General features: G+C 37.4%; 1 protein-coding gene across 13 annotated transcripts in view; it reads right to left on the reverse strand.

The window, feature by feature from the left end:
* Kcnc2 (potassium voltage-gated channel subfamily C member 2) overlaps positions 1–14,576 on the reverse strand; it is a 189,627-nt gene extending 175,051 nt beyond the window's left edge. For 10 of the 13 annotated variants that reach the window (XM_046430711.2, XM_058574607.1, XM_046430709.2 and 7 more), the window contains exons 1-2: positions 14,137–14,576; positions 12,227–12,938 (exon numbers count right to left, since the gene is read on the reverse strand). In XM_046430711.2, the coding sequence (XP_046286667.1) occupies positions 12,227–12,919 (693 nt within the window). In that variant the 5' untranslated portion in view covers positions 12,920–12,938; positions 14,137–14,576. The remainder of the gene's footprint in view (positions 1–12,226; positions 12,939–14,136) is intronic. The other 3 variants (XR_009225545.1, XM_058574599.1, XM_058574601.1) reach the window with 2 other exon arrangements.
* Between the last annotated feature and the right edge of the window lie 753 nt (positions 14,577–15,329).

Here is a 15,329-nt window from a genome sequence, read left to right on the forward strand (position 1 = left end):
AAACTAACTGCTTTGAAGAAAGTTAAAGAAGTGTTAAATAAGATTTGATAGCCAAGCAGGGTACTGAAACATGTTTGAGTCACTCAATTGAACCAAAGAGAAGAACTCATTCCAGACTGTGGGAATAGTATATGAAAATACACAACAATGTAAATACATTCCCTATATTCAAGAATGGAGGGAAATGTAGTTAGAATTAAACTATATTATTGGTGTGGAGTTCTAAGAACGATGACTATGAATATAAGTAGTAACAGGGTTTTGAAAAGTCGTGCTGTGGGATGTGAATTTTAGTTTGTACACAAAGGGAAAGGACAAAGGCTTTTTAAACAAGAAAATAGTGTAGTGTGCTTGTGTTTTAGAAGGAATTACACTGCCTTAAATCTGAAGGTACCATCTTCTTCCCAGTTTAACTCTTTGATACCTGTTTTCATTTTTCTTTTTCTTCTTCATTAGTTTTACTCCTTCCTAGACTTTTCTAAAGGGAGGTTTCATTTTAAGCAGACTTCTAATGAGTATTTTTAAACCTCAAATTTCTATTGCCACTTCTTAATCCCTAGTTCAATTATAGTTTCTAGCTTTGAAATCCATATAGAATACTACATTTGAGTCCATTTTATTCTGTAGACATTATGAAAAATAAATATTACTTTCTTAAACTTTAAACAAAAGTAGTTGTAATACAAAGCCTGCATTTCTTGGAGAGAGGACCACTAATACTTCACTAACTTGTTCTTGTGCAATAACACTGTGACTAAAAGTACCAACCAGAAAATTGTAGAGGAGGAAAAGTTTGAGAGCTCATAGTTTTGGAGGTCTTAGTCCATAGAAGGCCAGCTCCATTCCTAAGGGCTAGTCATTAATTAGGTATACTTAGATGGAAACTGCTAATTCTAAAAAAAACTGAAAAGAACAATCCAGTTCTGAACTAATTAAGACTCTTACATCTCAGCAGGAAATCTTATTTATAAGCCCAGCAAGTCTTTTGCTCTCAGTTTCCACTCTCTCTACCTCTCAATTCATTCATCTGCCTTTACTGTACTCTCTAACTTCTGGTCTACTACATGGATTACATGACATGATATTCTCTGTCAAGCCTCCATGTTTACTCACTACTCTGTTGACCTTCCCTTGATTGCTGGGAAATGCCCAGGTATCTTCTGGGAGATAACTAAAATGTCATCCACTCTATATAAGAGTCAGTTCCTCCCTATTCTTTGTGTCTACCCAACACCAGTTATCTCTATTACATTGCAACTATGGATTTATAGCTCTTTTCCTACAGAATTCAAGTGCTCTGAAGCCAAATGGCAAATATTAATTTTTTTGTATTCTTATTACATAACCTAGAACTGGCCAACAATTGGAGATCAGTAACCGTCAGAACTGACATATTCAAGTGTATTAGAATCATTGATGATTGGTTCACTCCCAGTTTGTTTAATTAAGGGAGAACTGTACATATGCTTGACAAGAACATGCTATTTCATCAGCCAATTAATGAAATCCAAACTAGAGGAAAGACAAAAGGCTATGTTAATAAAGAAACCCAGTGTTGAAGTATAATGTCAAGCACAACTGCATTTACTTCTAGAAAACAAATGTCACCAAGAAGCCTCCTAAGACAGATGAATCAGAGATTAATTAAATTGATGACATATAAACATAAAAAAAACAGATTTCAAAGATAATTACTAAATTTAAGAAAACTAGAGATCCAATAGTACATACATGATACAACTAAATATCTAACAGCAGACAAACAGAGAAAATTGAGATAAGTAATTAAAGTCAGCCTTGCTTCTGTACTAAGGCAGAGACACTTTGAATATCTTTAAAATGTAGTAGTGTATTAAAATATGTTTGATGTCACTAGTAGCAGTGTATTAAAATAGTTTGCTTGAATTTTGAATCTGTAGAATTGTACTCTGAATATCAAAGCACAGATAACACCATTATGAACCTAGGGATTAACATTAATTTCACCCACATTTATCCACCATGATACAGACAAGACTTGTTGAACTTGAACCTTCCACTACACATATTATATGACTAAGACAGATTCCTTCAGGACTAATAATAAAGTTCTAAAAACTTTAAAAATTCAAAGGTAACTGATATTTTTTATTCTTTTTGCACAGACAAGAACCATTTAAGGTTAAATTCTGTGCACTTCCTACTCAATCTACTTGAAAAACAGGTTATTACATTAAAGATATTCTAATAACTTTTATAACTGCCCTGTCATTGCTCACCACAAGAAGCCTAAGGGTAGTAGGTAGGACAGCTTAAATACTAAGCTAAAATGTAATAACTATAGTTTTTTCTTAAATACTATTGTTACTGGTTTTATCCAAAGTTAATATAGCAACATTAATAAAAAGCTTATTCCTGCTATGATAAGTAGGCCATTTCTAATAACTACATACTGTTCACTTTTAGCAAATAATATTTTATCCTAACTCAGTAAACTTAAAAGTACCAAAATAAACAATCTGTATTTGAATGTGCTATATAATGTGCAAATGGAGGCATAAATATTACATTAAATCTGAATAAGATCTGACTTTTTCATTGGACAAAGCACTCAAAAAATAAGTTTGTATTGGTCCAAGTCATTTCACTTAAGCATAATTTATAAAAAAAAAAGTACCTCTAAATAGGAACTAATATTATTTTAATTTGTTGATAATTTTATTTAAAAAATTTTTATAAAAAGATATATTGAAACATGGACAAAATGTTGGTATAAAATAAAAGAATGTCTGTGATTGAAAGTTGGTAGTTGATTGTCTCTAAGTCTCTTTCCATAGATAAAACAAAAAATCTTCCTTCTATTGCTGAAACCAAATCATAGAAAAATCTTTCAAAACAGACTATCTTGGCTTTTGTTCCAGTCTTTAGTCATGTCAATAATACATTCAGATTCATGAAGAATGGCAAAGTTCCAAGATCTAATAGCACACCAACTGGGGTCTTCACAGGAAGAATGAAGAAGATACTATTTAAGTTATCTTAAGTCATTTTTGGACACACAAAGAACTAAAGAAATATCAGATTGAGGAGAAAAGAAAGACCAGTCACTTGTGACTGCAACAATCATGGAGTAATTTTTTTAAAATATTGCCAATAACATTTTGCCCTGAATTCTGTTTTGAATCCTGTAAAATGCACACTGAGAGTCCCAAAATTACACCACTGCTTTACTTTCTCATTATACTGCCTTCTACTAACTGTTAAAAAAAGTTCAGAGAGAAGTTTGACAGCATTGTATACGCTGACCTCACAACACATCCAACTTCATTTACAGATATCCTATAGCTCCAAACATATTTCTCTAATTCACCAGTTGTCCCCATGTAATCCCACCATGACCTGGTTAATTACACCTGAAAAGACAATGCTCTCTAAAACTCATTATCACTAATAAATTGAACTCAGATTACCTTAATTTAAAAAAAAAATCTTGGAAACAAAAAAATCAAATAAAAACTGAACACGGTGGCCCACGCCTGTAATCCTAGTGGCTCATGAGTTTGACATAGAAGGATCATGAGTCAAAGCCAGCCTCAGCAACTTAGCAAGGCCCTAAGAAACTTAGTGGGATCCTGTCTCTAAATAAAATATGTTTTAAAAAGGGCTGGTGATGTGACTTAGAAGTTGAGCACACTAGGTTCAATCCCCTGTAACAAAATTAATAATAACAACAAACTAAATAAAAGTAAAAAAAAATTGTAAAAGACATAAATGCAAAGACATGAAGGATAAGATAGGTATAATTTCTTAATTATTTAAATATCTCCTGGAACTTATTGCACATGGCTTAGTTTGGGAACTAAGAAGTCTCTGTAGATTCTTTCAGAAGGATTAGCAGTCTAAGGGGGAAAAAAGGTGGGGGGGAAGTGCTTGGGCAGGTTGGCTTTAAGACTTTAAAGGTTATGAGACAATAAGATATAGATCTGGGGAGAAGGCAGCTCTGGAAGACTGCATCAGGAGGTGGATCTGGAAATAAAGAATACACCTAAAATAATAACAGTTTCCTGACATTGTTGAACAATAAAACATGGAAGAGAGCGGAGCCTACCCTAACTATTCCTAACATGCTTGCTGCCTCCCAACTGCTCCAATATATGTGCTTAACATTAAACACAGTCTAGACTGAGTAATCAAGATTGGATGGGAAAACATTGAGCCCAAAGTCAGAAGATCTAAATTCTAGCACTGCCTTGTCACTAACTAGCTGAGCCTCAATTCTCTTTGAATTGAGACAATTATGCCAGAAGATTGCCAGTTTCCTTCTGATGCTTATCTTCATGAACACTAAACCCTATCATATATCCCTGTCACCAATCTCATTGACACAGTTTATATTTTGGATATATGTAATACAAGCACATATATATACTAATGTTCTTAATCAAAATGTTAATCCATATTCTCACAAGTCTCTTCCATCTCTTATTCATATACAAATTTTATAAACTTATTCCTCTAGTATATATCTATGTTATGACAGTGAATATATCTTTTTATATGGATACATATACCCTGATATAGAAAAACTATTTTCTCAGAAGAGAAATATAGAGCACTATACAATACACATACATATTCATTTTGAAATAGTCATTAATGAGCACATTAAAACTTAAAATTTATGAAGCATGCTAGACAGTATACTATTCTCTAGGCTTATTCTGATGAGACTGGGTTATGAGATTAGAGCTGAATAATTTGACACTATTTTGTAAACATTTAAATATGTTAGGCATATCTGTAAATCCTGAAGTGAATAAGACTTTCCCTTCTGTATAAAATATGGGAAGGGGAAAAGGATGGTGTCTTTGACAAGGCACTTTTCAAATGGAAATAAAACTGAGATTATCTAATCAGTTACCCTTGTGGGTGGATGGATGTACACCTGCACTGAATCTTAGACCTAGGAAATGACAGAGCTGATCATCTTTATGGGTTTCATAACATAGCCACAGCAAAATGATTTCCTGAGATCAATATGTGGTTAAGAGAGAGCTGTTTTCAATGGAAACAGGAAGCTAGGAGCTAACCTGTTTCTATGGTAACCAGAACAGCAGTTACCCAACAGCTGTAGGGAAGAAAAGGGCAGAAAGTTACAAATGAAAAAAAAAAATCAATTCTGGTTTACATTATTAGTGTGATGGTCCTCAGAGTGCAATCAAGATGGGTATGGACATGTTGTTCCTTCCCTAGCACCACCTAGGATCTTTAGCAATAATTATCTCACATTCGAGAGCTAAAAAGAAGTTTGGATACTATCTGGTCCAACATATTTCCTTCTGGAGACTAGTGTCATCTCCATTTAAAAAAAAATGTTTTCAAGACAAAGGAAATCAAGACTTGGGAAAAATGAAATAAATTCTCCAAGGTCATTCAGGAGTGTTGACATCAGGGTTGGTGCACAGGTCTCAAGGGTCCCAATTCAGGTGGGTTTTTTCCCAGTTCTGTTTTCATATATTCTCTACTTTTGCTTTTTCCTCCTCCCAATACCTACATTTTGTTCATCATCTGTGAGAATATTGACTACCTAAAGAATTAATATTAATTACCATCTTTTTAACCTGTAAGGAAAGTAAAAAGCAGTGCTATTCCGTCATAAAAAAAAATACATTGACTGCTTTTCTGGAAAAAAATCCTTTCATGACTCAAACAGAATTAAGTTTATGTAATATATTGATGACTATTGTTTAGACTATTTTGCCACTACATATTTCCTTCTGGAGACTAGTGTTTATCTTTAGTGCTGTTTCCTATTTCATTTAGATATATTTTTAAAGGTTGCCATAATAAAAAATAAAGTATATGACTCAGAAATTTTAAAAATATAAGACTTGAAAATCACATTTACTTTATTTGTAGTAGTAAAAATAAATGATAGTGATATACATTTTCAAATGGGAAGGGTTGGTCTGCATCTTTATATAAACTTATACATTTCCCTATTTTCCTTTGCTTTGGAAATGAGCTTTCTGACAAGGAAGAAAAATTTCCTTGTCATGCATTTAATTTAGTCAACTCAAGACTATCAATATATTCTTAGCAAAATATTAGAAAAGAAGTCAGACTTAATCTGCCCAGTTGCATTCACCTTTGGCATGCCTAATGCCCAGAAATAAACAGATCAGATCACCTACCGTGTGATCAAATATATTACTGAAAATACAATTGACAATTGAAATTACTTGGGTCTTTGACTGAGAATAAGGTGTTCTCTGATTCTACTCAGTGCTCAGGATATATTAACTTAATTAGAATTAAATTTATTTATGAACTCTACCGTTAGTGGCCTGGAAAAGGTCAAAAGACACTTAGATAATTCTTTGGCAAAGAAAAATACACCAGACTAATACAGCAGACTCTTTCCAAGCATATTAATCTTGGATTTGAATAGTCATGGGGTTGGCCATGGTTTGCTATTCATATCAAAGGAATTTTAAAAACTTAGTCATACCCCAAATCGTTTGTTTGGTGTAAGTATAGTCTTAGTCATATTGGAAAAGGAGAGCTTACAAATTACTTTTTAAAGATTCAAAGAGCCCTCAGATTAAAAGTCTTAGGCTCTACTGACTGATCTATCCAGATTTGCCATTATTTGTCAATTTAATATCAGCTAATTAATTTTTTCAAAGAAGTAATGAGACATTGAAGTTTGAGAAGAAGACAAGACAGGTAGCAAAGGTCTTATTTACCATATTAAAGAGTTTGAATTTTATTCTCAAATTTTTGACACCAATTAAAGATATTAACTAAGGAAAACTATTCTAGCAACAATGTCAGGAAGATGAATTTAGGAGTTTGAAAATAGCTGAATAGACTGATGCCTAGAGATATGGGCTGTTAACAAGAATTTGAATGGTATGTGAATGAACTCTTACTCAAGCAGAGACACTGGAGTAAAGAATATGTGGCAATATTAATATAACAGGAATAGATAAGGCATGGGTTTTTCAATCAAAAAAATTGGGGAAGGTGAGTCAAAAGAAAGGTAGATTAAGGCCCAGGTTTCTACCTTTGTTACAGGAAGAAATAGTGCTACAATGCACCAAGATATGCAACATAAGGGTGAACAAATTTGACCCTATATGCACAACATTGCTCAAACAGATCTAAAGAGAAATGGGAGCTGGAAGAGTAGGACTAGGAGTAATTAAAATACAGTTGGCACTGAAAACCATAGTACATGAACTTGACCCGAAGAGTTATACATTAGAATGCGAAACAAATGAATCACAGGTTAAACCCAGGAAAATATCAATGTGTAAGAGGTTGATGGAGGAAAAGGAATTGAACCATGATGAAAAGAAAAGACCTTTTTTCTCATAGGAGAAAAGTGAAGTGAGTAGGAACCCAAAGAAGAAATGAATCTCAGATGGTAAGTTGTGTCAGAGATCACAAATCAACTAAGAAGAAGAGGAAAAACAAAAAATGAAAAGAGCTTTAACCCTTTATAATAGAGACCAGTAGTACTTTCACACCACTGTTTCTAATATGAATGTTTGATTGTATTTGTCAGACAATATTCCTGTGTAAGATTTTTTTGAGATAAACTTATCTTTAATATCTCTGGAATTTTGTTTGCAGTTATTTTATTTTTTTAATTCAGTCAATATTGTATTTAGGAAATGTCTTATTATAAATAAAATAGTGCAGTTATTGAGAGCACCTATATCTTCTCCATGCATTCCTGCTAATATACACAATTTCTAGTCTAAAGTGACTGCAAACCAATATTTGTTGAATAAAAAGCCATTCTAAAATTTTTATAATTGACAAAAAATTATTATGACTACCTATATTTTTCAATTAATTCCTTTATTTGGAGCAATATTTATAAAATAAAAAGTAATGTTTTATTTCTTTAATTTTAACATATGATGCAAATTACCCCTACCTTATTATAATTTTTCAAAATGAAACATTACATTTAATGCTACTTATCAGTTACTTAGATAATTTCTTTTCTGTTTGCTTGTGGTTTGGGGAAGAGGTAAATGTGATCCATAAAAGTAAATTTAATATTTGAAATGTGGAATCCAATTCCAGATATTGAATTTAAATTTTAAGAGCTTTTAGGGAATATATTTTAGTAAAACAGTGAAGTTGAAGCAATCTAAAATGATAATAAAATGAATATTTCAAGATTTTTAAAAATGATGGATTCATCATTGCAATCCACATGTGGTTAAGGATGACTGTACAGTGTGCAGTAATGTACATTGGATAAAGGTCAGGGGAACATATGTGAAATAAATTAGATCCATGCACAATCCAGATCTTAAATGTTTTCAAATCCATGAAAGTTTACTTTTGTTTTTCCTATTTTAAAATGCTCTCTGAAAGTAGAAACTGAAAGCTCTATCTGGTAGTCAAAGATATGCCTAAATCACCAAAAAAAAAAAAGAGTCACACTTTAAACTAGAACAGAACTCTGTCAACTCCTTCTCTTACAGAAAATAAATGAAAAGAGAAACTCATACCTGTTCTCAGTTCTTTAACAAAAGGAACAAAATCTTTGAAATAGTCTCTGGTTGTAGTGTTTCATAATCATACTATTTTTTAACTTCTAAAACATCAGGAAGTTCTATCAAGGAATGTCTGCCTAGTCTGCAGTCTTACTTAAGACAGTGGGTCTTCAGAGAAAAGCACACAGAAACTCCACCTTCTCTAAAACTTATATATTAAATTGGAAACATATAGTGCATACATACATCTTTACAGATTCATCTATGCATCCCTGCTTTTTACTACTTGTAAAAAATCATCACTGGGATCAACAGAATAATCTCTCCTTTCTTTCCTGATCTCATTTTCTCCACAACAGGTTTCCATGACAACTTATATTTGAATATTTTTGAAAATTCTATTTTTGAATACTATTCTTAAGGATAAGAAACGTAAGTATAAAATATAAACTTTTTTTTACCAAATTAACTAGAACAATTTACACTTCTCAAATATGTATTTACACCATAAATTAAAAGCCATAGAAGGAGATATGCCAACTACCAAAAGGCAAAAATTCAGTTTTGTAGAGCTGAAGTAAATATCCAGTTCCTATCACTAGTGTTTTAATTTGACAGTTTAAGTCATGAAATTTAGAAGTAAAATACACCTATTTTATAAATAAATGAATCTTCTTCTCAATATTGGGAAAAGATAAAGAAAATAAAGAAACATTCAACAATTAAAAAAGTAATTCAGACTGTTAATATTGTTCATTCAAGTATTTCAATAAAAGATGAGCTAATGTAAAGAAAAGTTTTAAAAAAGTTTATAAAAGTGTAAATACATGACTTTTATTGAGAATGAAACTTGTAGCCAGGCACAGTGATGCACGCCTGTAATCCCAGTGGCTCTGGAGGCTGAGGCAGGACAATCAGGAGTTCAAAGCCAGCCTCAGCAATGGCAGGCACTAAGTAACTCAGTGAGAACCTGTCTCTAAATAAAATACAAAATAGGGCTGGGGATATGGTTCAGTGTCTAGTGAAAAAAAAAAAAGGATGAAACTGGTGACAGTAAGCCCATAGTTGAAGCAAACCACTTGAAAATTGATTTATGTTTCCTAGAATCATGTTCATGAAAAATATAATTTCATCCCATGACCTCCCAATGTAGTTCTATTTATCAAAGTAGTCAGATAACATTAAGCCAAATCATCTGAACTGCAAGTGATGATATAAAATATATTAATTCACTCTTAAATAGAATAATGTCTTATGATTTAGACAACTCTCTGGTTATTTGAAAAAGGATATCCTGAAGACAAAACCCACAAAAGAAAGCAAAACATTAAACAGACTGGTCAATAAAAATGGAAATTTCAAAAAGGGTTCATTTTAAGAAGTTTAATCAAATCCCATATATTGATTCTATTGTTGGGTAGCACAAGGTAAAAATTTCACCAAACTCCTAGAATACTATTTTTAAAAATTATAGTTTTCTAAAGTTTGAACTCTAGTGAATATGTTATGTGCCAATCAAAACAGCAATACCGTCTGCAGAGATTTCACAATTCAGTCAGTTATAATCAATGATTTTGGTAGAAAGAGCCTGGAAAGGGCATCATGAGACCTCTTGAATAAATTTGATTCTGCTATTAATTTGATATCTGATGTTGGCCATCACTTAACATCTGAGCCTTCAATTACCTCATCTACAAAATAAAAATAACTTATTTAAAGGTGGCGAGGTGGCTTTGAAAACATTTTTCAGGTTAGTGATTTTTAGCTGATTTTGCTTCCACTTGATCTGTAATCTGTGTTAATCTCTAAAATCTATGTCCTTTCCTCATCTAAAATAGATGCAGGCCAAATCCTCAATATAATTATATTAAAATCTAAGTAAGATTTTTAAAAAACAAACTATTTTCAAGTCAATGGTATACACTGTTGATCAATAATCAATAGAGTTAAATTCCACAACAATGATAAAGCTGAACACCTATATAACTTGATGACAACAAAATATAACATAAAACTTGAGAATATCATGTTATTTTATGAGGAAAGATAATAAAACATTCCATCTTTTTTATAGCACACAATCTGGAGAAGAAGGAAAAAAAAACACATGATGAACCTGAAAACAAATTCAGATTATCTTTTTAACAACCAAGTGGAAAGAACACCGTAATGCTCATCTGGAAACCAAACAACACTGATAAAAGGGTCATAAGCCTGTGATTTAATTTAAATAAATATATACATTTTTCTGAATGCAAACTGTTGTTGTTGAGTTTATAGGATGGTCTTAAAAGAAAGATTTCAAAATTGTATTAATCCTAAATTCAAATTTGAGAATGTAGACATGCTAGAACTTGTGTATGCATTCAATTACCAGATCCCAGAAAGTAACAATGTTTTAAATTGTCTCTTTTGTATTCTACTTTTCACTAAAAACAAAACACATCTGAAGACTTCCAAAGTTGTATCAAAAGTACATTTTCTGACATGTTAGTGGATAGACAGCTTCATAATATTTAAGATGCAGGAATTTCTGACATGTAGAGAAAGATAATAATTAGGAGAGAGCCAAAGTAAAGCTGGGAAAATTCCCATTCTGCCCAAGGGGGTGTCTTTTCTGGGTGGTATAAGCAAACTAGACACAAGCAATTGTAAAGATTTAACTAAGTACAGTACTCTGTTCTCATATATAATTAAAAACCATTACATACTGTATAATTTTTGGTTATTTATATTTCTTTTATTTCCTTTAAACTGCAGAAATCATTATTGGTTACTTTTATAGTCCCTTCATGGGATTTTGAAGAATTAATTGGGAGTGTCAAGGACTAAATATAAGCTGTCACGTAACCTAGAAACAAAAAAAAAAAAAAAAAAGAAAAGAAAAGAAGAAGGAGGAGGAGGAGGAGGAGAAGAAGAAGAGTTGAGGCTAGGATCACAATACAAAAAGTAAAATAAAGTTTCCTACAATCTAAATCACTCAGACCTAGAGAATAGGATCATCAAAGTGAGTATTTAGGATCAACCTATAAGGAACTTAGATATCACCCAGGAGGAAAGGCACGAGGCTTAAAGCTTCAGTGAGTAGGTGGGCTATCTCAGAGGTCAACTCACTGAGGTAAGTAATCTCAATACCAAATTCTTCTCCTTTTGAAGAGACAGGTTAGACGGTATTGTCTTCACAAGATGACTCTCTAGTATTCCCTCCCTCCACCCCAGTCACATACATATATTCCATTTCCCCTTCCTCTGTCCTCACATTAGATCTCTAATTAGAGCCACTGCCCTGGGTGAGTCAGATATGAAAGGGTCAGGGTCACTGAAAAATGTCACATCAGGATGACCAGGAAATTAGAGACATCCAAGCTAAAGAGAAAAGTTGGAACAAAAGAATGAGGAAAAACACTCAAGGTGAAGGTGATACTAGTTGGAGGACAAAGTTCCAGAATTGTACAGAGAAGTCTGCATGTGCCCTTTAGGTCCCATCTACTAAAGTAAATCTCAGTTTGAGTTAGGAGAAGAGGAGTGGATGGTGGAGAAGGTGGGAAGATAGGGGCCAGGGTCCCTGGGCTTACCCTACCCCAGATGAACTTAAAAAACTCATCTCTAGAGAGCCCCTCTTCTCTCTACCCTTCATCCCAGAGGCCTTTGGTGGAAAAGAACAGAAGTTGGGAAGGGAATTGGGGGAATTTGAAGCAGCTGAGAAGAGTCAATTCTGGCCTTACCCTGGCAGCTCTGGATGAGTAGGGGTCCTCAAAGAGGGCCCACATGCGGGGCTGCAGCCTCCTCCAGCGGCCAGACTTGCCGTCAGGTCCCCCAAGCCCTGCCGCGTCCTCGATTCCCAGCCTCTTGGCCGCCAGGTCCTCGTCGTCGCCAGGGTCGCCACCGATGAGGTCAGGAGTCTCAAAGATGTCCAGCGCCTCTTCTGCGTCGCGGTGCTGCCGGTAGGTCATCCAGCAGCAAGGCTCCACGTCGGTCTCGTCGATGCCCCAGAAGGCCAGCTCTTCCTCGAAGAGTGGCCCGCACACGTCGGCGGGGCAGTGCAGCTTGCCTGTGCGGTAGTAATTGAGCACATAGGCAAAGACTCCTGGATGCCGGTCAAAGAAGAACTCGCGGCCGCCTGCAGGGTGGTCGCTGCCGCCGCCGCTGCCGCCGTGGGAACTGCAGTTGCCGGCGCCGCCCTCGAAGCAGCCACCGGGTCCCGGGGACAACGGAGGCGGTCGCGGCGGCGGCGAGAGTGGAGGGGGCAAGGGCTGCAGCTTGTCACCAGCCGCGGTCAGGCAGTCGCCCTGGGGCTCCGAGGCGGCGAGAAGAGCCAGGCGCGTTCCTGGCAGGGTCTTGAGGGTGCTGCGGTAGGTTTCGTGCCGGGTGCCCCCGACATTGAGGATCACCCTCTCGTTGTTCTCGATCTTGCCCATCTCTGTGGCTCAGACATGACTGGGGGAGGCGAACACAGCGCCAAGTTAAAGATCTCGCTGTCAGAGACACACCATGACCCCCACCCCCACACCAACCCAAGAGTCCCAAGATGCAGAGTTAGCAAACAGGCAAGGGGCAAAGGACCTTCCCAAGAGAGAAGCGTCCAGCCCTGTCCCCGCCTCTTGCATCACACCTTTCCCAGATTTCCAGAGAAGGAAGATAGCAGTAAAAGTGTTCTTGACCTTCCATGAAACCTTTCTCCCTGCCTCACACCTTATTCCCTGGGCTCTAATCTCTCCTTCAGCTTTTCATCCTCCACCCTCCCACCCCTTCATCCCCTGTCAATTTTAACCTACCCTGAGTCCCTAAACCCCTCCTCCCTCTCCAGACCCCCCACGCACTCACACACACTTTCCTAAATCCTCTTTCTCTCCCATGGATACCCCATTATTTCCCCCTCCCCTGGAAGGTCCCTCCCTTCCCTTCTCCTAGATCCCCTCTCTCCTCCTCCACTAGCCTGGATGTAATTCCTTTAGGCAGGGAGTTCTCTCCCCTAAGGCTACTTGACAGTGTGGGGTGAGGGCCCCCAGGACCCTGCGGAGAGTCCCTACTTCCTGCGTACCCTTGTTCAACCCTGCACCGCTGCTCCCTAGCTAGCACTCAGGGAGTGCCCTTTGAGCGACCTGTTCTTGGTTCACTCCTGCTCTCCCTCACAGACCAGGCAAAAAGACTGAACGCAGAAGTCAGAGCAGAAAAATATTCCCTGCTGTTGTCTTTTGCCGAGGAGACCTCTGACTAATTTCCTTATCCAATTTCCTTTTCACATTATTGTTGTTGTTATTGTTGTTAATGTTATTATTACTTGGGAAAGGAAACGACTAACTAGGATCCATCTTTGAGAATACAAGTGAGCAATGCCTCCCACCCATCCCCCCTCTCAAGAAAAACAAATGCTTGGGGGTGGAGAGTAGGGGATTAGCGTTCTAGGAGGCGCAAGGCCCAGGGAAAAGCCCCCGGAGGCACACCCCCTGGATCCGCGAGCTGGAAGTCTGGCTGGCAGTGCCCCGTTTTCCAGCCTTTCAGCTCCCTCTCCCCAGAGCTTCTTCTCTCTACATTCTTATTGCCTAAAGACCTGGGGGGTAGGGATGCCCGCCTGCGGGGTCAACATGCCCTTCCCAGGAAATCATCCCATTATCCCCTCCTCATCCACAGATACCTTAACAAAACCGAGAGAAAAGTGGTTCTGCTTTGGTTTCAGAAGGGACGAGGTTCTCCGGGCAGCCGGACCCAGTCTTGGTGGCCAGCTGAGCCTCCCTTCTCCGAGGAGAAACTACTTGTTGGCGTTTTCTGGGTTCAGGTGGTAGGGCCGCTTCTCTGGGCGCTGAGGTCGGGGAGACAGCCCCAGCCGGCCGCTGGCCGCGCTCCCCGCCTTCATTCTGTGATCTGTGGGTTCGCCCATCGCCAACCTCCGCGCCCAGAGTCACCATCGCGCAGGGCTGGGCAAACCATGAGCTCGGGGCGGGTCCAGCGGGCGCTGCCGGATCCCGCCGGGAACCGACAGATCGGCTGGTGGCGACAGGAGTAAAGATTGGCCGGAGGTCAGGAGAGCTCACCCACGCGAAGGTGAAGGCGCCCAGCTTGGATTTTGATCTGCAGGGTTTTGTTTCTCCCCCAAAGCAGCCGCTGCTGGAGCTGTCCCTTCAGCACCAAGCGCCGTCAGCCTCCAGCCGCCACTCTACCCACACGGATCCTGAAAGGGTGGGTGGGTGGGTCTGGGGAAGCTCTGTTGTACCAACCAGGTTCATATGTTTTTCTTCCGTGAAGCTCTGTCCTCGCCCTCTCTGGGGCTTCTGACTGCTTTATTTACACACCACTGTCCACACCCTTTATCTCCTCAGTGCCCCACCCCTCCCAACAAGTGAGAGAATTTAAAACCCATTGCATTTTCTTCTTAATGACAACTAATTGGAGAAAGAAGTCTACTTATAGGTGACAATGATTCTTGTTTCTTATGCCTTGTACCCGGCTTTGGCTTGCTTTTTTCAGTCAAATGTAAGGAAGGTCTCCAGCGACCACTTCATGGTTATATAAAGCAAAACAAGTTGTAAAAGTTTATTCTAGGAATGCGATGCTCTAGAGTGCAACTTTAGGTTTCTTTGTCATGAGCTAAAGACCTGAGCTGTACATACCCAAATACCAGAGTAATTCTCTAACAACCCAATTTCTCCCTTTCTAAGTTTCTAATGTGCCTTGTTTTAGTTTGCTAATACTGTCATAAATAAGCACATAAACTGGTGGCATAAACAGAAGGAGTTTATTATCTATTAGTTATGGAGGCTGGAGGTCCAAAATTAAGGTATTGTCAGGGTCAGTTCCTAATGAACACTGTAAGAAAAAATATGTTCTAGG

This window comes from Marmota monax, unplaced genomic scaffold (assembly GCF_021218885.2).
Source record: "Marmota monax isolate L192 unplaced genomic scaffold, Marmota_monax_Labrador192_F-V1.1 WCK01_AAM20220418_F8-fsc00056, whole genome shotgun sequence".
Taxonomy (NCBI): domain Eukaryota; kingdom Metazoa; phylum Chordata; class Mammalia; order Rodentia; family Sciuridae; genus Marmota; species Marmota monax.